The sequence below is a fragment of the Sarcophilus harrisii genome, chromosome 6 (genome assembly GCF_902635505.1).
Source record: "Sarcophilus harrisii chromosome 6, mSarHar1.11, whole genome shotgun sequence".
In the NCBI taxonomy this organism is placed as follows: Eukaryota; Metazoa; Chordata; class Mammalia; order Dasyuromorphia; family Dasyuridae; genus Sarcophilus; species Sarcophilus harrisii.
Genome location: NC_045431.1, coordinates 161,810,527 through 161,836,451, shown reverse-complemented (window position 1 = coordinate 161,836,451; position 25,925 = coordinate 161,810,527). Strand labels below are relative to the sequence as shown.

Sequence of the window (25,925 nt, the reverse complement as noted above, 5' to 3'; positions counted from 1 at the left end):
GTAACTGATAATTCAGAGCCCAATCAAAAGAACCACATTGAGAACAAATATTTTATGGCTCCCATAAACCACACTCCATCAATGGGAATTAGGCAGTGAGGGATGATGACCCCAATGGTGGTTCTTCCAATTTAACCAGCCTCCTATTATACTGAAACTATTAATGATCTCAGTTTCTTTTCTCTTCATATTCATATCTTTTACAGGGGTTTTGTATTTAAGCATAACTAAATAGGGGGAAGTATCCTCTTTACATATATTTATGACTTTAATTTCTTTCTCTTCTCTTGTTAATAATGCTGGTATTTGTAAAACAATGTCAAATAATGATTGAAAAAAAGACACATCCAAACTTTACTCTTTATTTATTGGGAAAATTTTCCCTACCCTATAATGTTTGAGTTTGGCTTGTTAGGCCTAGTTTTTTATAAATTTTTGAAAAGGTTCTTCAATGTCTTTGTAGGGGTTTGCATAGAAAAAAAGTATCATAGTTTTTCAAAGGCTTTTTGGAATCTATTGATAAAATCATGTGGTTTAGGATATTTTTGGTTTTAATATAATTAATTTTATTGTTCTTAATTCACACCTGGTATAAATCCAATTTTATAAGAATGAATCCTTTTTTGACACTGCTATAGTTTATGTCAATATTCCAGTTATACTTTTGAATCAGTCTTTATTAATATTATTGGTCTATGGCTTTCTTTCTTTGCATTTTGTTTTTCCATGTGTATTAGGACTATATTTGTTTCAAAAAACATTTGGCAGAGGGTGTTTTCTTTAGATTTTTGGGAATCATTTGTGTACTGTAAGTATCATTTTTTTTAAAGTTTTATACAATTTATCTTAAAATCCATCAAAATTAGGGGGTGTGATCTTTGGTAATTTGTAGATAGCTTGAATTCTTTTTTTTTTTTCTAAATTGGATTAAGGATTCTACTATATGTTCTGTTTATTTTATATTTTTGTTGACATTCTTCCATTTCTTTTAAATCTCAGGATTGGGGGAATAATATAAATGCATATAGTACATCTAAGAATTATTATCTTCTGTTGTGATTTCTCCTTGTTTATTATTTTTTATAATTTGATCTTTTAAATCAAGTTAGTTTTTCCATTTTTTGCTCTTTTCAAAGAATTAAGTTTTAGTATTTTTTGTTGTCATTACTATGGTTCAAGGATCTATTTATAATTTTCAAATTTTCTTCTTTTGTCATTATTTTTACCTTATTTGTCTATTTTAAATATTATATTCAATTTATTATTCATCTTAAATCTTTTCCCTTTCTTGCTCCTTCCTTCTTCTGGCTCTCACTGAAATCTTTCTCCCTCCTGATAACATATCTTCCCTGGCTACCCTTTCAAGTACTGATTGTATTTTGACTCATTCTCCCTATCTCCCTAACTCCACAGTTTCCATCCAATCATTGGTTAAAGTGGGAAAATTGAAGTAATCCTTCTTCTCCTTGCCACTTCCAGGTCTCTCTCTATAAACATCACTCAATCTCTTCTCCTTGAGGTTTACTTAGTCTATATCTACTAACAAATTAAAATTCTGGTAGCTATTACCTAGTGACCTGCAGGATTCTCCCTTTTTTTCTACAATAACATTAATGCCTAATAGTCTTTCTCATTTCCTCAGTTCTTTCTCTCATATTAGATACTTCAACATATACAATGATGCTTGCTCAGAGGCATTGTCCTCTAAGTTTCTCAACTTATTCACTTTTCATGAATTATTCCTCCACTCTCCCTCAGCTATACTTAGAGATGGTCATGATCTTGATATCACCATCTTCCACAAATGCACCAATTCATGTTCGTGAATTTTGAAATTCTCTTATCTGATTACAATCTACTGTCATTCCACCTCATCCTATGCTTTGCAGCCCCAAGGATGCCCTTCATCCTCATGGTGACCTCCAAAACCTCAGTTCTCCAATTCTTCCCCAGACCATCACTGATAACTCTATCCTCCCTTCCTTATCTTGGCTACTTGGTGAACCAGTTCCATTCTACACTGTATTTTTCTTTGAAATCCCTTGCCCACTTATTCAATTGTTGATATAGCCCTGCTGAGTTTCAGTTACCAGATGGATAACTTCTTCTCCCTTCACCTTACACATGTGCAGCTGAACAAAACTTGAAAAAATTATGGAACCATGCTGAACAGATACATTACAAATTTATCTTATAGGACATTAATTGGACCCTAATTGATGCTAGATAATTCTTCTATAATTCATTGTTTGACTACCTACACTCACTACAAGGGTTCTTCCAGACCTTTCTATCTTTCCTCAAACTTCCTATAGCTGCCTCTGTCCCTACCCTCTCAGCTTAGAACCTTGCCTAATTTTAATGAACAAATAATGGTCATTTGTCATTAGCCCCATCTTTTCTCCCTCCTTAATATCTCAGTTTTCTTTTGCTACTATCTCGTTCTTCACTCTTCTCTCATATAATGAGGTAATTCTTTTCTTTGCCAAGGAAAATATGTACAAATGATCCTCTTCCATCCTTTTCCTTTAAGAATTTGTGCCCTTTGTCATTCCCCATTCTCTTATTTTATCTTCAGTCTTTCCTTATCTAGTAGCTACTTTCCTACTGTCTACAAACATATCTGTGTCTTCTTTAAATTGAAAAAACCCTCACTTGTTCCATCCATCTCTACTACTAACTGTCCCATTTCTCTCCTCCCTTTTATACCTAAACTCCTTGAAAAGGTCATTAATAACAGATGCTTCCACTTCCTTTTCTCTCACTCTCTTCTTAAATCTATATAGTCTGGATTCTGACTGTATTATTCAACCAAAACTAATCTTTTCTGCGTTACCAGTGAACTTTGAGCTGCAAAATTTTATAGCTTTTTCTGAATCCTCATCCTTTTGACTTCTCTGTAACATTTTACAGATTCAGTCACCATCTTCTTTTTGATATTCTCTCTTCCTAATTTTCAGTGACTCTACATCATCTTGGTTTTCCTTCTGCCTATCTGACCACTCATCTCAGTGTCTTCTAATCCTTGGCCCTCTTTTCTTCTCTCTCTATATGAGAAGAAAAAGAAATGGAGAAAGAGAAAATTATCCTTAGGTCAAGATCCTCCTGGTAAACACAAGCTAGTAAAAACCAGGATGGTGAATTAGGGAATGGAATAAGGCACCATTTTTTCTCTGGAAAACAGTAGCATATTAGACTTGAAATGAAAGCTAAAGCCATCAGGAAAATAGCGAATAAGTTACTGAGATAGAAAACCATGCTTCTGAGAAGTAAAGAGAAGAAATAAGTCCTTCTCCAGCCGCCTCTCACCCCCATAATATGTGCAGACCCTTCATAGCTATGGTTTGATTGACAGTTTGCTTTGCTGATCAATGCCACCTAGTGGTTATAAATGGGGCTTCTTGTGAAGACGCGTGTGTGTGTGTGTGTGTGTGTGTGTGTGTGTGTGTGTGAGTGTGTGTGTGTGTGTGTGTGTGTATGTATGTGTATGTGTGTGTGTGTGGGAATGTGGTTTTCCTTTTGATGATTTTAATATTCTAGTCTAATTTAGTTTACATTTTCCTGTTTTTTTCTTAAATTTAATTTAATTTTTAATTTTATAATTTTCATATATATGTATTTTTCTGCAAATACCTTTTTATTTCAAGTTCAGAAGTTTTATAATCTAGCATCTTTAAAATGTTATTTAATTTGTTTTTCATTTTATATTTATTTTCATCTCCATAAACACTTTTTCTATCAAAATCAATCTATTTCACTGATATGACAAATGTAACAGTATGGTACTATTCAATATTATCAAATAATATAGTAAGTCTAATTGAGAATATGTGTATATGTCACTCATACTGAAGTGATTTCTTTTAAGTAGCTACATACCAATTGCTGGCATATGAATGTGATCTTGAATTCCTATAATTACATACTATTATCTTTGGTTAAGCACACAGTATTTTTATTTAATATTTTTAATATTTTGTTCATTTGAATTAGACAAATATTGAAAATATAAACTTTCCACATATAAAGAACAAAAAAGAAAAACAATTTATGAAGCCACAAATTTAGTATGTACAGCTTATTTTTAGTAAGCATATAATAAATTCAACACAGCTTCAAAGTTGTTTTGCTTGTCTATATATCCCTTTGAACTTTCTTCTCTTGTCATTTGTAAATAAAAAATACATTAATGAATTCCTTTTCTGTCTTCTTTTTATTTTAGGGGAGGGGCATGATTATTCCTAAGTCTGCTTCCCCCACACAATTTTTATCTTTTAAGAATGCTCTATTATATCAAACAGTCAAGTAAGATAAATCCACACACTGGTCCAGTCGTAAAATATGTGTTTCATCATGTTTCTGTCAAGAGTTTCTTCATCATTAGTCATCTGAAATCCTGAACTCTTGAATCTTTCAGAGGGTTTTTCTTTCTACTGTATCTTGTATATTGTAATTGTAGAATAATCACTGTGTAATATATAATCACTGAATAAATTATTTTCTCAGGATTTTCTCATTCCATTCTATATTTTAAAATGCTACTTTTGCATAAATGGGTCCTTGACCTGTCTTTTCTCTTTTAGATATTAGACTAGAAATGTTATCTTTGAATTAAAATCACAATTAAAGGACTTTTGGGAATATGATTCAAAATAGCTTTCCATAATGGCTGAACTAGTTTGTAGCTTCACCAAAAGCGAAATGTATCTCTTCTTCAATGGCCCTACCACTATTGTCATTTTTCTTTTTTGAGGGGTGGAGTGGAGATTTGCATCTTTAGCAAGTTGATGAGTAGAACTTCAGAGTTATTTTAATTTGCATTTCTCTTAGTATTAGTGATTTAGAGCTCTGTCTGACAGCAGAATTATTACCCTCTTCCAGCTCCTCTGGGCTTTTATTTTAACTCTGAGTATTTTTTACAAATGGCTTTCTGGTAAATAATTATTAGAGTCTTTTTGTTTTCTAATATATTCTGCATGCCTTCTATTTCATGGGTGATTTTTTTAAAATTCACATTTACAATTATGATTCTCAATTTTGTATTCCCCTCCTTCATATTCCCTTTCACTTTGTTAACTCTCCTAGCAAAAAGAAATTAGAGAAAATGGAAGGTGGCCATCACTAGTAAAACATAATTGAAGCAAACTGTTTCTACTTTTTGCCCCTATTTCCTTTCCCTCATGCAAACCCTAATTACTTGTCCTTGCCCTTTCTTTGCTCTTAATCTACCCTGCATAACTCTACCTCTGAAACCGAAGTTTGTTTTACTTGTGGCTATTCCCTTATGAATTTAAATCAACAAGTTTCATTCTGCCCCTATACCCACTTCTCCCCATCTGAGGATGAAGAAAAGGTGTTCTTGAGGAAATCTGCCACTTTAATAAGCAAAGTGAGAACCTCAGCTAAGAAATTATGATGCAAACTACAGTCAGAAATAGAAACCTCTAGGTGAATGAGACTAAGACTAGTTTTTCTATGTCAGAAATGGACTCTTATTTGTGGGCAAGGGAGAGACCATATTTCCTCTGTCAGTAATTGAAGCCACACTCTTAGATGAAGTGAAGGCCAGCTTTAAAGTCAGATAGAGAAACATCAACAGGGGTAAGTCCAAGGATAGGGATATTCCATGAGAAGTCCATTATAGGAATCTTCTCATAAAGAAAAGCAAATTGTCCTGCAGAACAATTATGAGAAACTTAAATCATTTGTGTAAAAAACACTATAGGATTAATTTGCTGAGGAAAGAGAAACATGCTGATGGAAAGTTTTAGTGAGTAGTTTTGAGATTTGTGTTAAATCTAAGATCATAACATCTGACATTTCATGGTAATTAACAGTTTAAAAAGTCACTTTAGTAACAGTGAGAGTCCATGGGAAATATTTGCTACAATTATTCACATTAGAGTTCAATATAAAAGAAAAAAGACAAATGAGTTAGTGACTCAGGTAGCCACCAGGTTAGAGAGACTGATTCACAGAAGAGCTGTAACACCTGAAAATATGGTCAGATTGCAGTGAGTGATTAGAAGAATGAGCTCTATCCAGGAGGGCAAGTAATTGTTCTCTAGTCACAAATGATTTTTATCATGTTTTACTTCATTGACGAAATGATATATATGATAACAATTACCAAGATTTGCTACTGGGAAGCTTTAACCTCAATCAATTTGAAAACAACTCTTCATATACAGTCTATAGAAGTCAAATGAGGCTGATAGGCTGAACATAGGTTCAAAAGCAAAAGCCTACAAGAATTATCTATTGTTAAAATTCTGAATATTATAGCCATCTAAATGTTAGATTCACTTGCCAAGAAAAGGCAGCCTTGATCCTGTTGAAGTTGAAGGCTGCTGAATCTGCCCTGGAAATGGAGATAGGAAATATGGTTACTTCAAATGTTGAATGTAATGTGAAGGTAATTAAAACTGCATCATCAAATACTTATGAGTCCATTTCATTTGGATTCAGAGGAAATTATCAGGAATATCATGGTAGGTATATTTTTTTTGGCTTAGACTAGTTTCTTCTGAGATTCCTTTCAATTCTCAAGTGCCAGTTTTGCAAATTCCATCTGTACAAATGTGCAGTCTGGGCCCTCCAGACTTGGCAGATTTCCCAAGACCATACATATCACCAAATCCTGCTTTGATTACCATATGCATTGCCAAATGAGGACTAGCAAATAACTCTTTATTGATATTTATTGATGTCCTTCCTACTTCATGACTAAATAAACTTCGTTAACTGTGGGATGACATTTTCATTTCATTCCCATACCAAATCTAAACTACTAGGGAAGTGATCAGAGTCAGGACTACCCCTAACATGATTCCAGGACTTTAGATATAGTATGGATTCACACCCCTTTCCTGAAGAGGGAATTAGCAACTAAAATCTCTCCAGTAAGCTGGAGGCCCCACTAAGTCTCATCATCTCCCCACCCACTGAGCCATGCAGAACCCTGGGCATTTTCATCTGTCCTGATACGATACCCTGAAGACCCCTGGGTCTTTCCATCTGCTCCAACATAGAACCTTCCTATATATAATGTCTCCCCCAATTAGAATGTAAGCTTACCCAAGCAAACTGTACATAATAGAGATTAATAGTTTCATGGGAATTTTTTTTCTATTCTACTTTCAATATGGAAATATTCATTTTTTTCTTGATATTCATTAAATTCAGAAAGAAAATGTGTGATCTTGAGAACAGAGAATGTTTCATAGTGTCTGATGTCACACAGAAAGTGATTAATAAATATTTTTAATTCAGTAGGTTATGTCATTTAAATAATAAACACTGAAAGATAGAAATAAAGTATGTTAGCAAGGAATTTGATGATAGGAAAAATAAATGAGTTGGCTATGTCCAAGAGGTAGGAATGGCAGACGGATACCTAGATCTTTCCACTATATCCTTTCAAAATTTAGAAAAAATGAGGAAATATGGACTATGAATAGCACGTCTGTGAATTTTAGCAATTAGCATGAAATGTCTAAGATAGGCTCAGGTCTAAACTATTGTTTGGAACTCCCATATTAATGGATATATTTCTATATTAATTCATCCAGTAAATATAAAAATACTGAATTTCAATAGCTGCAGAACAAAGACAGAGAACAACAAAATTGACAAAAAAAGGAGGTAAAAAGACATATACAAAGACTCAAAAAATAAACTTATTTATGCCACAAATTAGTCTACCTCTGCCTCTGTTCATTAAACATCCATCAAAGTGGAAAAGCAATTTCATAAATTAATAAATTTTTTGCTGTGCCAAAAATGGAGTCTATTCAAGCTTTCAAGTCATTCAACAATAATTAAAATGCAAATTAAAAAAAAAAAGTAAACACTAACTTAAACGTAAACCCATCTTCAATTGACATTTCAAGGAGCAACTCTGTTTCCATAAAATTGCTTCATAGTTGCCTTTGAATTTAGTAATTCACTAAGTGAATGTAAATTATGGGAAACATTTCAAATTGTTTTCTAATTATAGCTATTGTAGGGAATTTGGTCACTTTATAACTGAATGTTACCCTTTCATTTGTTACAAAATTCTATGATACTTCCCTTTAAGATCCTAAAATGGTTTTGGCTATTTTTTCTTTAAACCATAAAATTAAAGTCTATCTTTTATATTCTTTATTAGATAAAACTGGACAAAAGACATTCATGAGGGGATGGAGGGAAGAGAAGGTGGGGGAATCAATTCCTACATTAAAAAAATAAATAACCTTTTCTATTACAGTTAAGTACAGATTAGTATGAATAAGGACATCCCTGAAGTAGTGACATTTATTTGAGTTTGCACTATATTAATAATATTTATGTAAAGATGGTCTTTGGTGCTAGTGCAATGGAAATACATAGTGAAAATTCAAATCAATACTATTATTTCAGGGAATTCATACTAATTAGGACCCAGCTGTAATTGCAACATGTATTTTAATTTGTACTATTTGAAATTACAATTATGCAAAATATTGTAATTGTTTCTGGCCTAATGAAAATACACAGTACAAATTTGAATAATAATATCATTTCAGGGGATCCTTTATTCACATTAATTGAGACATAGCTGCAATTTTTAGAGCTATGATCAATGTCAAATTTCAATATAGCTTTAAAATATAGTCACTATTATGCAATTCAACAGAAACGTTACAGATCTTGCTTAAACGTTGACACATATTCCTGATATCTATTAAACTTTGTATGTTTCAAACAATCTAAAACTACTTTTGTTAAAAAGGAATAGGTTCAAGGCAGAATCAAACAAGCATAGAGAATAATTCAGTATATGTGCATGTGTGTGTTAATTCCTAATATGTGAATATGGTAGATATTTCACTAACACACACACACATATATATATATATACATGTTTCCCTAAAAAATCTTACTGTCCCAAAGGTAAACTTTATATATATATATACACACACAAGTCTATATTTTTATGTATGTAAATTTTCATTTTGGTTAAAAAATACTTTATTTTTTCCTTCCTATTTTCTTTAATAGTAAATGTGTCCCTCCCAATTATTACCTATGGTAAGAAAATTGGTTTCTGTGCTTATTTGTACTGTTTTGTTAAAGAGATCTTTCTTTGCTTTCTATTAAATTAATCTAAGCCCAGAGCATTAAGAAAACAAACTGATGTTTTGTTTTGGTTTTTTTTAAGCTTAGATACATATAAACTGAAGTCTCTGAAAGTATATAAAATTCTTAACAAGAACTAGACTAATAAATCTCTTGTATATCCTACATATACCTAACAATACTACATTTATGCTTATTACTTGTTTAGTTTTTGTAAGAAACAAATCATGTCAGCATTTCTTTATAGCCTATTTTTTCAATATCAAGTGATTTCTTTTTCATCACTGAACTCCTAAAACTGACTTAGTTGCTATTTGCCTCCAATGACTTTCATGAAGTTAAACACAATATGAATATCCAAAAAGTTCTCCCCATACCTTAAACTGCTAAAAAAATCTTTTCACAAATTCACTTCTGAACAGGATATTTAATTCCTTATGATAGAGATCTTGAAAATAAGAAAAATTGATAGGAAATTTATATTTTGCAGGAGGATAAAATTTCTTTCTGTACAGTCCTATATTTGTACAACTATGAACTTTTAAGGACCTGAGTCTCAACACTGAATACTGCTACCAGGAGGCAAAATCAGCTATTCTGACACTGAAAAGACTCCTCTAATCACTGTAACTGAAAAATGTAGGAAGAACATGACTCAAAACACAAACTAAAAGAAATCTATTTTCCAACTGTGTTCTTATGTATTAAAGACCTAGGACCAGCTATCTATGCCCTCAAATTTTATCCCAATATGTTTTGCCTTAGATATGTCAGTTTCATGGATGTAGATTAGGAGCATATTAATTTCACTTTATACTCTTGATTTTTTTCCATTTTATCTTTTTCTTCTTTTCCATCATGAGTTAAAAAAAAATTATGTGTTACATAGTTGTACATATATAACCTATTTAAAATTCTTGTCTTTTTAGGGAAGATGAACAGGAAGCAGGGAGGAAGGAAACTTGGAACTCACATTTAAAAAAAAAAAAGGGGGGGGGCAGCTAAGGTGCCACAGTGAATAGAACATCAGCCCTGAAGTCATGAGGAGCTGAGTTCAAATCTGTCCTCAGACATTTAACACATCCTAGCTATATGATCCTGGATAAGTCACTTAACTCCAATTGCTTCAACAAAAATAAAATAAATAAAATAAAATGTAAAAAAAAGACCTGGTTTCAAATCCATCCTCAGACACTTACTGCTAGTTGTATGAACTTGGACATGTCACTTAACCTGTTTTTTTTTTTTCAATTTCTACAACTGTCAAGTGGGAATAATAATAACACCTACCTTCCAAGGCTGTTAGAGGATCAAGTGAGACAATATTTGTAAAGTGCTTTGTAAATCTTGGAGTGCTGTGTAAATACTAGTTATAATAATAATAATAGTAATAATAATAATAAAGGAAGAAAGTCAGGATTGAGGAAGCTTCTAATAAAGGGAAAAATCCCCAACTTGGGGAAAAAGAGCCCATGGAAGACTGTCTTAAGGAATTGCCATAAAATATATTGCTTAAAATTTCTGCTTCCATGAGATTCATATGCTCCTGCCTCCCCTGGTATGCAGACTATAGGCGTGGGGAATGGAGCAGAAGCATTGTCAGTGTTTCAGAAGAGACAGCTTAACGGAGGGGTCTTCAACCTGCAAGAAGAAACTGTCTTATTACAAAAGACAAATTCTTTTACTTTTTCTCTTCTTGTTATTGAATTTTCTGTATTAGGTGACATAACTTATTACTTAATGTGGTGGAGGAGAATAGTCTCTAAAATAACTCCAATTTTTTCTAAGAATCTGATTTTTAAAAACAATCCACCAAATGTCCTAAAAAATATACATACTTCAACATTTCAATGTTGAATTGCAATTATATTTAATACATATGTACCAAGTAGGAAAAAACTAATAGCATGCTGGAATTTAGTCAATCAATTGAGCATTTATTAAGCACCTACTATGTCCCAGGAACTATGCTTTGCTCTGGGGATTCAAAGAAGCTAAGAAGTTTACATACCAGTTTACATAACACTGGGACTACACCACAGATCCAACGAGATGTGTAAATGAGATATTTATAAATAAATGCAAAGTGATTTCAGGAGGATGGGAGTGAACCCTGGCAAGAGGTGGTATCAGGAAAGGCCTCCTGAAGGGAAAAGGACCCAATAAACCAAGAAATATTTGCAGCATCTCTTCTCGTAGTGGCAAAGAACTGAAAACTGAGTGGATATCCATCCACTGGGGAATGGCTCATATAATGGAATATTATTGTTCTGTAAGAAATAATGAGCAAACTAATTTCAGAAAAGCCTGGAAAGTCTTACATGAATTGATGTTAAGTTCATCAATTAACAATTACTTAACTGAAGTTAAATGAAGTAAACAGAACCAAGAGAACATCATACATAGCAACAAGATTATGTGATGATCAACAGTGATGGACTTGGCTTCTTCTCAGCAATATAGTAATCCAACACAATTCCAATTGACTTGAGATAGGAAATAGCATTCGCATTCAGAAAGAAAACTATGGATACTGAACGTGGATCAAACATAGGATTTTCATCTTTGTTTTTGTTGCTGTTGTTGTTTGCTTTTTTCTCTTTTTCATGGTGTTTTTTTTCCTTTTGATCTGATTTTTCTTGCATAACATGACAAATATGGAAATATATATTTTTAATTGCATATATATAATCTATATATCAGATTGTTTTCTGTCTTGATGTGGAAGTTAGTGAGTGAGGGAGAAAAATTTGGAATATTAAGTCTTGCAAAAATGAATGTTGAAAACTATATTTACATGAATTTGCATAAATAAAATACTATTAAAAAAGAATGGCCTCTTGAAAGAGATGTCTCTTGAGATGAATTATACAAGAAGCTAAAGATATGGGAAAGAAAGTATTCAAGATACAGGGAACTGACTGTATAAATACAGAAAATGGAATTTCATTTATGGGACAACAAAAATTAGTATTCTGCTTTTGCTGGAGGTAGATTGTATAAGGGAGAGGAATGTATAATAAAACTGTACAGCTGTATTTATACCAGAAATGAAGTGTTGGTTCCATATTAAGGAAATTATAAACATAAGAAAACATATTAATGACTAAAAATCACATAATTATATAAATAAATCCAGAAAAATCTGGACAAAATACAGTATTTGTTTATGCTATGAACATTAAACAGCACAGAAATAAATGGGCCTTTCCTTAATATGGTAAGAGCATCTAACTAAAGCACTTTAGTGAATTGGCAAGGTTAGAAGTCTTACCAATATAATCACAGGCAAAGCAAGAATGCTCACTGTCACCACTAACAAAGAAATGTATGGAATACATATAGACCTGTAGTTTTCAAACCTTGCATTTTAATGAATGAATATCTACTTCTAAGTGCTAAAATTCACCCACTACTAATTCCATTTACTATACCATGTCTTTGTGAGACTGGATTTTCAGCACTTGCTATGATATAAAGCAAGTAATTCAAGAGAGTCAATGTGGAACAGTAAATAAAAATGGTGGTTTCTAATATGATTCCAAGGTTTGTGAAATTATGCAGCACCCAACAGGAACATAGATCTCATTAGTACGTAATTGTGTTTATTTTAAAATGAAATGAAAATATTATTTTTCTTTGAATTTATATGTATTATTACTTTAATAGCTACAAAGTTGTTAGAACATAACTACTTATTAAGCTGTTTGGATCTAACTACTTAATAAACAGAACTGTTGGGTATTTCTTTTGGCTTAGAGATCTCATGAAAAATTACCAAAGGCACTGTGGATGGAGACATTTTGGATACCTCTAGTACAGGCAAAATGGAAGCAAAATTATTGCTTTTGCAGATAATATGATGATTTATTTAGAGAAACATTGAGATAGTTGAAAAATTAATAACCTTAGTAGAATAGCAGAATATAAAAATAAATATATAGCCTCAACCTTTCTGTATGTTGTCAACAAAATCCTTAAAGAAGAGCCAGAAAAAAAAATGTCATTCAAAAATTAAATGAATGAATAAAAAGCATTCATTAATACTTAATACATGCCAAGTATGAAAGATACAAATAGAAAAAAGTAAGGCACTCCCTGTTTGCAAGAAATTCATATTCTAATTGCCAGAGAACACATCAAAGAAGGTTAAACTGATAGAAAGATATAAATCCTAAGGGTTCAGAAGCAAAGGATATGACAAGGCTTGGGATCTTTATATTATATAAATGGTAGAGATGATAATCTGAGGGATCTGTAGAAATAGCCTGGAAGTCTTAAAAGGCAGTGGAAGTTGGCACATGTTAAGTATTTCCTCTATCTAACCAAAAAGAATAAGTTTGATGACTTCCATTTTGCTCAAGTCAAATGTGCCGTTGAAAAACCCATAAAAGTTTTGGATGCCCCAACTGAATAAGGGGGCAAAGGAAGAAGACAAGGGAGAAAGGCATCTTCAAAGTTGGATCCATAGTAACAAGGAAAGTAAGAACTACTGTAAGCCTCTAGGTGCTTCTGTCCTGCCTTCCCATCCAAGCATTAGATGGCAGTAAATGCAGGATATTGTCTCTGTTTCTTTTGTTTCTGGTATATTTATTCTTTCTTATTATTCTGTTGTATGTGGAGTAGCAAAAATAAAACAGATCAGATTACAACTTTGTGAGCTTCAGAGGGTCAGAATAGTCATTAAAACTACTAAGCAAGTAAGCTAGTAGCCCTCAGAGGTTGGGTTCACGCCATGTGTGATAGGATTGCTATCCACTAGGGTTCTCACTACCATTAGGTAAATTAGGTTAATGTTTATTTGTTTTTTGTTTTGTTTTGTTTTTCCCCTTATAGTGATGTTGTCTTTGGGACACATCTGGTCTAGGGGGCTAGAGTTCAAATCTTGCCTCCATTAATGCAATCATTTGGTTATCTAAATGCATAAAAATATCCAGGTGTAGCCCTTCATATTTAGTGGATGTCCTAAGGTCCTGGGAAACATTACACTCTTCCCTGCTAACCAGACACTTTTCTGAATAGAAAAGTACCACAGTATTCTTGCTTAATATTTTTCTGTGATGTTAAACTAGTGAATGACATACAAATATTTTTTTAAATTGAAATAAAACTACTAAAGAATATTTCTAAATTAGCTCCAACCATTACATCATGTCTTGTAAATATTTAAACTAGGAAAGGATAAAGCAGAAAAAGAGAATAGACCAATATCACCAATGAATATTAATTCAGAAATTTTCAATGTGTTTAATTTTAACAAAGAGTACAGTAAAGATATCTTGTATGCACTGTATAAGAGGGGATGATGTTAGATAAAAGTCAAATTGCATCAAAACTGTCCAAAGACACAAAATTGTTGCATAGAGGTAGCATTAGACTAATAAAACAACTTCTCAGCTACTTCAAAGAACTCTAATAAAACTCTGTGAAACAATTCCTTTCCTCGATATCATTTGAAAATATTACAAGTCTATCTCAGCTTCCAGAGTTAAATAACAATAATAAACATAATGAACAAAATACATAAAACCTTCAGCTAAAGGGGATAACATTATTAAGGATGTCCCTATTAAAGTCTGGAATATAATTGTTATAGCAGACCTAGAAAAAGATTCACTCATTTTAAAATCTTAAATTAGAAAGCTTTACAATGGCAATTAGATGCAGATGTTTTAAGTCTAAGGCTATATAATTGGAAATTGAGATACTTATTTCCCATTTATATATCCTATACTTATAAAAAATTGAAATAATTTTTCAAAAGAATAATTCTTTAATATCAACAACTATTTTCAGACATCACTAGAAAAAGAATGGGGAAGAAACTACCTAAAAGAGAACCAGAGTTTGTTTTTCTTTATTCTCCCCTCCAAAATAAAGAGCTATTTATTGCTCAAGTTTTGGGCTCACCCAAAAATTCAAAAGAAGTTGAGGGAGAAATTCTGAACTAGAAACTTATAATCAACCTGGCTATACTAAGATGTATTCCTATCAAAGAAACATGTTATAAAGATTTTTGAAAGATATAAAGTATATGTTTCTTTAAAGAGAACTGAAAAGCACAAATATCTTCACATTTTAGGCTTAAAAGCAGTTTTGCCTAAAGGTTTAAAGGTAAGTAATGAGCTGGCTAATTATCAAAATATGCATACTATCCTAGCATTAGAGCTGAAAGATATCTTAAAGATCATTAATTTCAAGTCCCTTCATTTGACAAATGAGTGAATTGAGACTCAACTTAAATGACCTGCCCAAGAAGATTCAAGTAGGTAGTAATTGTCTAAGGTAAGATTTGAACCCAGAACTTTCTCTGATGATGGCTTTTCTATGTCTTATTTATATATTACAGTTCATTCAATGATCCAGAGTAAAGTAACTCAGCATATTATGCCTTCATTAATTTACTTTCTTCTACTTGTGAAGTTTGACTTATTCTAATGAATGCAGCCAAATTCTTGCAACAGGGAGAAATTATTTTTTTCAGTACCTGTCATTTAAATTTAAAATTAAAGCTTAGCAAAGATACCTACCTCTGTATAGAAAGTCTTTGGACATGTCAAAGGGTACATGCTTGACTGATGATCTCTTATATACCACATGAATCCTTCCTTTCTCTTCTTCCTTCTGCTTACCTTTCTCCAAAGGTTCAATGAAATATTCATCATCATCTGTCCTTATCATTCCAGCCTGGAGAAAGGAAATGGAAGTGAAGAACACAATGTATACATAACTTAAAGCAAAACCTATTCTGACTTTTTTGTTATAGCTCATTTGTATTTCAAAATGGGAAAGGGCAAGTCTTTGAAAATAGCTCACACTTGTAGAGTGCTTTAAAATTTTCAAAGTGCTTAACAAGTATCTTTTCATTTGATCCTCATAACAACCCTGTAAGGTAGGTACTATTATTATCTACCAAAGAGGAAACTGAGGCAATATAGGGTTTGAATTGGGGTCTTCCTGACTCCAGGTCCAGCACTTTATACCATCTTGCTGCTAAGAATTAATTAGGTAACTCAATTCTTTGGTTTCCAATTTTTAAAATTTCAATGATTTTTTTATCTCCTGGAAATTTTTATATGTTCCTTGGAGGTAATATAGTAGTTAAAAAAAAAGAATTGAGTATCATGTCCAGCTATGCCTCTGACTTTGCCCTCTGGAGCTCAACTGCCAAGAACAGAGTTGAGGTTACCAATTAGTTCTTCCAGATAGGTTATGGAGAGTATGGGAAGGAGAATACTAGAGTAAGGAAATAGCACCTGCAAAGGAAGACAAGAAAGCCAGTGAGTCAGGAATGATGCTTTTCCTGAAATAATAAACCAGGAGAAGCAGACACCAATCAGGACAAGCAGGATTCTGAGTCAGAATTTTCTTCAGTGACAAAAGGTGGTTGGGATATTAAGACTCTAAAAGTTTTTAGACATCTGTAAATAATTATTTAAATATTGGTACTACAAATGTAACATCTTGGGGAAATTTATGAGTTTTCCCATGCCTGTTCCACCTTCATCTTCCAGGAGTTCCCAGAATGCAGGGTCAAAGAGGAAGCTCCTTACTGAGTCTCTTCCCATTGGGCTGCATGTCTTTTCTTCCATTCATTTATACTTTTTCTTGAAGAAGACCCAAACAGGAAGATTGGGCCCAGATTAACAGAGGAAGAAGTAAATTAATTAAATAGTCCCATTTTAGAAAAAGAACTAGAACAAGGTATTAATCAACTCCCTAAAAAAAATCCCCAGGACCTCTCCATACAGTCATGTTATGGCTGCTCAGTTGTCAAACTGGAAAGAGCCCTAGCTATTACATGATCAAACTCCCCCAATGTTAAAGGTACAGAAGCTGAACTACAAAAAAGCAAATGATTTGTTCAGAAATACACAGAGACAGATAAAGGACTAGAATCATATTTTCTGACTTCTATGTATAAATCTGACTTTCCTCAAATAACAAGACTATGGTTTGATTGAATAATAGCAGTTTACCCCCTGATAAGTACTAAGAAAAGCAGTTGTTTCAATTGTATACATCAATGTTAGCCCGACTTTTTTGAAGAAACAATAAAGAATTAGTTTTTGTGACTTCATCCTCTTCCCTCCTTATCTTAAAAACGAATTATTATTCCAAGGTTTTTTCTTCAACCAACTCTCTCTCTCTCTCTCTCTCTCTCTCTCTCTCTCTCTCTCAGCAATCTTATATACACCAAATGTTTCAACTACAACTTACATGCATATGATTCTCAATATCTCTCCTGGTTCCTCTCCAAAATCCAACACAATAGTTGCAACCATCAGTTAATTATCTCTATTTGTTTATACCACCAGCACCTAAAAATCATAATTGGCAAAACTGAAGTAATTAATCTTTGTCTCTAAGTTTTCCTCTGTTTCTAACTTTCTTTCATTCTATTGATGATGTAATTACTTTCTTTGTAACTGTTTCATAGTTCTTTGTTTTAAATACTCACTGTTTCCAAGACCTGTTGATTTATCTCAGCAATGTCTTTTATATCTATCCCTTTCCTCTAATACACCATAATTTCTTTTGTCTCAACTATTATTATGTTATCCTCAAGGGCTTACCTAATTCTCTATCTAATTTATCCTGTATGCTTAAATAACCTCCCTTTTGGTGTGATCATGTTACTTCTCTATTGGAATATTTTCAAGGATTTCCTTTGCCTGCTGAGCATTAAATACCATATTTTGATCTTCTATGGACCCAAATGTCTTATCACATAGTACTTTCTCATCTTTCAAGTATTCAACATTCTAAACAATCTGAACTTAATTCCCTTCCTTGTTCTTATCCTATTCTCTTCAGTCTTTGCTCAACTTTTCCTCAACATATACAATGAGTTCTCTTCCCACACCCACACATTCAACTACTTTCTGAAGCTTTCCCTAACTTCCCCCCACCAACGAAGCAAGTCAAAATGATTACTCTCTCCGCACATTTCATAATATTTTGCCTACACTTAATTCCCTCTCCCTTGAATCATAGTTAATTATGATCACCTTAAAAAGGAAAGAGGAAAATCAAATTGTTAGTCTTTAAAAATGAAAAGGGAGAAATTTTCACTAATGAAGAGGAAATTAGAGCATAATTAGGAGTTACTTTGCCCAACTTTATGCCAACAAATTTTATTAACTTAAATGAAATGGATGAATAGGTTGCCCAGATTAACAGAGGAAGAAGTAAATTAATTAAATAGTCCCATTTTAGAAAAAGAACTAGAACAAGGTATTAATCAACTCCCTAAAAAAAATCCCCAGGACCTGATGGATTTATTTACATGTGAATTCTACCAAATATTTAAAGAACAATCAACTCCAATGCTATATAAACTATTTGAAAAAAAATAGGGAATGAAGGAGTCCTACAAATTCCTTTTATGACACAGACATGGTACTGATACCTAAACCAGGTAGGACAAAAAACAGAGAAAGAAAATTATAGACCAATCTCCCTAATAAACATCAATGCAAAAATTTTAAATAAAATCTTAGCAAAAATATTACAGAAAATCATCTCCAGGATAATACATCATGACCAAGTAGGATTTATATCAGGAATGCAGGGCTGCTTCAATAAGGAAAACTATGAGCATAATTGACTATATCAATAACCAAATTAACGAAAACCATGATTATCTCAATAGATGCAAAAAAAGCATTTGATAAAATCCAACACCCATTCCTATTAAAAACACTAGAGAATATAGGAATAAATGGGTTTTTCCTCAAAATAGTCAGAAGCATCTATTTAAAACCATCAATAAGAATCATATGTAATGGAGAATAAACTGGAATCATTCCCAATAAAATCAGGAGTGAAATAAGTTTGCCCACTATCACCATTACTATTCAATATTGTATTAGAAATGCTAGCTTTGGCGATAGGAGATGAAAAAGAAATTAAAGGAATTAGAGTAGGCAATGAGGAAACCAAATTATCACTCTTTGCAGATGATATGATGGTATACTTAGAAAACCCCAGAGATTCTACTAAAAAGCTATTAGAAATAATTCATAACTTTAGCAAAGTTACAGGATACAAAATAAATCCACATAAATCCTCAGCATTTTTATACATCACTAACAAAATCCAACAGCAAGAGATACAAAGAGAAATTCCATTTAAAATAATTGTCAATAGTATAAAATATTTGGGACTCTATCTGCCAAGGGAAAGTCAGGAACTATATGAGCAAAACTACAAAACACTTTCCACACAAATAAAGTCAGATCTAAACAACTGGAAAAATATTAAGTGCTCCTGGATACAATATTACCTAAACTAATCAATTTATTTAATGCTATACCAATCAGACTCCCAAGGAACTATACTCAAAAAGTTATCAAAATGTGCATACCCTTTGATCCAGGAGTGTTACTACTGGGCTATATAGCAAAGAGATTTTAAAGAAGGGAAAGGGACCTGTATGTGCAAAAATGTTTGTGGCAGCCCTTTTCATGGTGGCTAGAAACTGGAAATTGAAGAGATGCCTACCAATTGGAGAATGGCTGAATAAATTATGGTACCTGAATGTTATCGAATATTATTGTTCTGTAAGAAATGACCAGCAGTATGAATACAGAGAGGCTTGGAGAGATATACATAAACTGATGCTGAGTGAAATGAACAGAACCAGGAGATCATTATGCACTTCAACAACAATACTACATGATGATCAATTCTGATGGAAGTGGCTCTTTTCAACAATGAGAGGATCCAAATCAGTTCCAATTTATCTGTATTGAATAGAACCAGCTACACCCAGAGAAAGAACACTGGGAAATGAGTATGGACCACAACATAACATTTCCACTCTTTCTGTTATTGTTTGCTTGCGTTTTTGTTTTTTCTTCTCAGGTTATTTTTACCTTCTTTCTAAATCCTATCTTTCTTGTTCAATAAAATAATTGTATAAATGTGTATGTGTGTGTGTGTGTGTGTAAAGTGTTTAACATATACTTAAACATATTTAACATGTATTAGACTACCTGCCATCTAGGGGAGAGAATGGAGGGAAGGAGGGGAAAAGTTGAAATAGAAGTTTTGCAAGGGTCAATGTTGAAAAATCACCCATGCGTATGTTTTGTATATAAAAAGCTATAATTTTAAAAAGTAAAAAATAATAAAAATAAAAAAATTATGATCACCTTTCCCCTATTGGATTGTGATAATTCCCATAATGGCAGGGCTTTGGTGTACCCCCAGTACCTAACACAGTGCCTCTGCATATAATATTTGCCATTTTGTGTTGCATATTATAAAGATTGTTAATACTTTATACAACTGCAAGATATTAATCAAATTTATCTTGGTGATTTTGCCTTAGTCTTGTTACTTACAAATTTAGTCATTGGTTTTCATGAAAAAAAAAGGCAAGGAAAGTACTTCTCTTCCATTTCATTTTTTAGTCTAGTGTCTAGTGTCTGTTGGCAGCAGAGAAATGAATGGATAAATATTCCACACCAATGAAATCTACCTGCTCCACAAGGTCGGGGTAAGGGAGGAGAGAGTCATATGTGGAAGACATTCCGCCCTCAGAGATTCATGTAGGACCTGATCCTACAGGTAACACAGAAATAAATTTAGGGAAACTGTTATAAACCTAAAGATAGAATCTAATGTCAAACATTCCCAGATTTCAGCTTTAGTTCTTCTCAGCAAAACCTCTCAAATAATCCTCTTAATATATCAAGAGCAAAGAAGACAGCCTCTAAAACTCATATATTAGAAATTCTGAGAACAATTAAAGATTTGACTCTATGAACTATATCTACCAACTGCTTTTTATATGTCCTAGGGACATTGTGAGTTTTAATGAACTTATAAGTCCAACAGCCCAAATTCAATGCCAACATAAGCTTGAAGATAAATTAAGCAGTTTAACAAAAAGCACTAATGTATTTTTAAAATATATTTTGAAGTAGCTTGTGGCACAGAGGGTAAAACACTGGGGTTGGTGTTAGGGGACCTAAGTTCAAACTCAATCTCAGACATTTACTAGATATCTGATTCTGAGCAAGTCACTTAACTTCTGCTGGCTGCCTCAGTTTCCTCAAATGCAAAATTGGGATAATAAAAGCACCTACCTCCCAAGATTGTTGTGAAGATAAAATAAGATAATATTTGTAATGTACTTAGTATAGCCTCAGTCACATTATGTACAGCAGATCTGTCAGCATTATATAAATGCTTCTATCCTTCCTCTGATGTGGAATACTGGTCATCATGCCATAATATTCTGCCATGACATCTGTTTTGTATGAATTTTCTTTTAATAATTAAAACTTTTATTGATGCTTTTAAAAAATCACTATTATTTCCCAGTAGAACCATTTATCCACTCACACCACCTTGCCTTATTAAAAAAAATGTATATTTACACAAAGTAGCATCATGATTGACAGTGGATCTCACTGGCTGCTGCTCAAAGAGGAGGCAAGTATTTTTACTACTAATCCTTTTGATCCAAGACTGTCCATAGCACTGCCCCATTATATCAGAGTGAAATTATTGTTTTAATTTTGCATCCTTTAAAGTAATCCTAAGAAGATATCAAAGTGATATTTTTTTCCCAGGGTAGATAGCCCCTTTTTCACATTACCAAATAACACAAATAAATAGCTTCCAAGTACATTAAGGTCAACAGTGATAAGAAAAAGGAAAGACCCTGTCTCAAGATAATTCTTTTAAAGAAATAACTGAACCTTAGCTGATCAGCTGTACTCTTGAAAACTCCACAAGGTTTCTCCTCCAAACCTACCACCCTTCTCAAAGACTACTTGCTGCTTAGGGGAGCCCTATAACTAACCTTTATGGTTGGGGAAATTTAGGCATGAATTTTTACAACACCTTCTTCCTGGTACCTTTGCTCCCAAGATTTCCTAGGATGCTATTAACTTTTGTCTTATCCTCTAAATCTTCTGCACTTCTCAAAGTAAACCTACCTTAAATTGTTGGTCTCCAGTCTGGACTCTCCAGGCCATACTTTTGCCAACTCCTATCTCCTCTAAGTTTAGCTTCTTTAATCTCATAGGACTCTACAACTCCACTACTATACAGGTAGACTTTGAAGAAAGTACTTGAATATAATCACAACTTCCTTCCTTATACCTCTCTCCAGTCACTAATACTTTGCTTAGATTCATTCCCCAATGGTTAGAATACTTCCACCGCATTTTACTTTCCCCTTCCTAGTGATTCTAAATTCCAGCCATCATTATATATCACCCTTCTCCCATTCACTGGTCATGGTAAAGGAACTGAAAATATTTTGAATTGGGAAGAGTTCTTAACCAAAAAAAAAAAAAAAAAAAAAGATAGAAAGAAAACCACAGGAGACAAAATGGATTATTCTAATTCTATAAAATCAAAAGTTTTGCAGGCATGGGGAAACAATCTTTATAGAAAAATAACTCTGGGAGCAGCTAGGTGGCACAATGGGCAGAGCACCAGCCCTGAAGTCAGAAAGACCTGAGATCAAATCTGGTCTCAGACACTTACACTTCCTAGTTGTGTGACTCTGGGCAAGTCACTTAACCCCAATTGCCTCAGTAAAAAAAAAGAAAACAGGAAAAATAACTTTGAAGAGACAAGATATAAATATAGATATACACACACACAGTTAGATATGTGTATGTGTATGTATTGTATGTGTATGTGGAATTAATACAAATACATAAAAACATTAAGTGTCTTGAAGTCAGGGACTGTCTGTTCTTTTTATTCCCAGCACTTAGCAATATCTTAGTGCCACAGCTGGCACTTAATGAATGTGTATTGATTAATTTATACTGTCTTATACATACTATCTTTCTCAAAGCATATATCCTCTGATAAACCAGGCCATGGATTGGACCTCTACTCCTATTGATGTTTTAACTTTTCCTCCAAGAAATGCTTTAATAGTTGTATTAAAAAACATCCATAATGACATCTTGAACTCACAAGGTTGTTTCCAAGATTGGATATATACATCTCAGGATCCATATTCAGTCTTTCATACTCAGGAAACAAACAGAAAGCATAAAAGTCTTTTTTATGCTTGATCCAATCTCAATGTCAGCCAAGTCACTACATATGTTGCGTGCCAGGGTGGGTGGAAATGCTACTCCCTAATCCCTTCTAGGAAATTAGAGGAGGAAGATGAGAAGGAAGAAAAAAAGGAGAAAAAATATGAAAACTATCAACAACCATATCTTTTAAGTTCTCTGAATCACTAATAGTAAGAGAAATGGAAATTGAAATAACTCTGAGGTTCCTATCTGAATCATATCAGATTGACAACAATGCCAATTTAAAAAAAAAAAAAAAAGACAAATACTGAAGATTGTGAAAGGACAAGCACGCTGAAGTACTATTGGTAGAACCTAACTATGAATGTAGTTGATCAAGAAATGCAGAATTATATCTAATATGGTAAGGGTAATATCTATTCTACAGATTAAGATAACTTTTATTTCCCCTTAGAAACTACTTAAACTGCCTTCTAGAAAACAACTGTCTCCAGACTAAGTCTAGAGCCATTTATATGATTTCGGCATTGCTTAAATACAAAAGCATCACAGGATAAGACACACAAGTTGCTCAACACAAAGGCAGAAAAGTTGTGTCCAATTGAATAATTCTATATTCTTGTTGAGTTTCCCTGAATGTTGTGACTAAATAAATATTTTGTTGAATGTTAAGTGTTTTACCTATGTCTTATTTCATTGTATTTCCTATCTGAAAGCATCAGCCACAACCTACACATCCTTAACTTACAAGAGGACCAATTGACATGATTGAAAAAAAATTGTTTTGTTGATGTTGGGGAAGATTAAAGCAGAAGGTGAGACCTGGGTGTCCTCTTTGCTTCTGGAAATATTTCTGGCAATGCTGGTCATATATTGTGGACCAATCTCCATTGCCCTAAAAAGATTAAAAAAGAAACTGATTGTGATGATTCAGTAAATGAAAGCACATATGATTGTGTTCTATGCCTTTAAGAACTGTGCTCTGAATATCATAAAACTATTAATAATTATTTATTGAATCTGCATAAGCTTAATATTTGTGAATGATTGTGATGTCTAATTCTTCTCCTTTTCCCTCCTATCTTCTTCTTTTTTCTTTTTCTTTTCTCTCCTCCTCCTCTTCCTTCTCCATCTCCTCTTTCTCTTTCTCCTTTCTCCTTCTCCTCTTCCTAGTCCTTTTCCTCCTTCTCCTTTTTTCTCCTTCTCATTTTTCTTCTTTCTTCCTCCTTTCCTCCCTCTCATCCTCTTTCTCTCCTTCCTTATCATCTACCTCCTCTCATTTCCTAGAAGGATCTGGAGAATAGTATCTCCATCCGCTCTGGCAGAAACTGCAAAGGATTTCCCACATATGCCCTGGCCTGACTGACACTGAGATTGGATCTCAAAACAGTACCTTAATTCCTTCCTGAGCATATGAGACTGAATATGGATCCTAGGATGAACATATCCAGTCTTGAAAACAATCTTGTGAATTTAAAATATCAGGAGTTTCTGGATCTCTCAATCAGTGCATTATGGAAGGTTTTCCAATCAAGTATTACAGAATTTCTTGGAAGAGAAGCTGAAATATCAATAGGAGTAGAGGTCCAAACCCAGGCCTGGTTTATAAGACATACCTTGAGGGAGACAGTGTATGGGAGAAAGTATCAGCTCCATTGGAGGCAAAATTCTGATTCAGCAGTGTCTACAAAACATTCATGTTTTGGTGTCTTAAATATCCATCTAAAGGGAGAGTATCACAATAGTTATAAGTTCAGTGCCTCCTTTCATAAGAAAAATACATCTTCAATTGTTTTTTGAATCTCAGAATTTCTTAAAGTGAAGCAAACCAAAATCCCTCAGCCTTATGCATACCCTCCTTATTCATGACCAGCAGTTCAACTATAGCATAGTTCCTATACAAGAAATTCTTAGAAAAAAGGCTCTAAAGAAGGGATTCAATTAATTTGTAGCTGATGTAGTTAGTAGTTGAAGTCTTCAAGGATTTATGCCTTTCAACTATTAGACATATTAAAATTACAAAGGCAATAAGCAAAAGCATAACTTAATTCAACATACCCCAAAAAACAATTAAAAGGTCATCCTTTTGATTAAGTAAATTGAATTCTAGGATTGTTTAATTAGGCAGTTGGATAGTTCAAGAAAACCATTTTTTAATCACTTTGAAATGTGCTTTCATATTCAATTATCTAATCTGATAATCACCCATGATTTGAATTGATTCCCTTCTTTATTTTCTCATCTCTACCTCCAAATAGCTGATAATGCTTTTGAGCCAAGACCTAGATTCCCAATCTAATCTGAGATACCCCTACAACACTGGGTTAGTAGATAAGAAATAAAGAAAATCAGGTAATATATTAAGTTATCAAGAAATTACTTTGGGCAAGTCATTTATTGCTATTGATGAAAGTTTCCCATTCACATTTATAAAAGTGAGAAAATTGGGTAAATATAAACTCCTTCCTACTTTATAATTCTATGATTAGAAGTACTAGTTGAACTATTAGAGATGGCCCTCATAATATTTTATTTTGAAAATTTATTCCTCATTACTTGTGTCCAAAGTTTAAGTGAAATTATGTTATTAAAGCTTATAATATAATAATTGTTATAATATAATAATTGTTATAATATAACAATAAATGTTATCATTAAGATGATATGTTCAATAATGGTTCACAAAAGAAAAAAGATTAACTTATTATACATAGAATCAGACGGAAAAACCTCAACATCTAAATCAGTTCAGGTACCCTATCTTCTTACATTTCTTTTAGCTCAGGGTTTTGATGGTAA

General features: G+C 33.0%; 1 protein-coding gene across 1 annotated transcript in view; it reads right to left on the bottom strand.

Annotated features, from left to right (window-relative positions):
* The window catches only part of ADAMTS3 (ADAM metallopeptidase with thrombospondin type 1 motif 3), a 273,293-nt gene that overhangs the window by 149,503 nt on the left and 97,865 nt on the right, over nucleotides 1–25,925 (bottom strand). Inside the window, exon 4 of the mRNA XM_012551960.3 lies at nucleotides 15,633–15,789. Coding sequence (XP_012407414.1) covers nucleotides 15,633–15,789 — 157 coding nt within the window. The remainder of the gene's footprint in view (nucleotides 1–15,632; nucleotides 15,790–25,925) is intronic.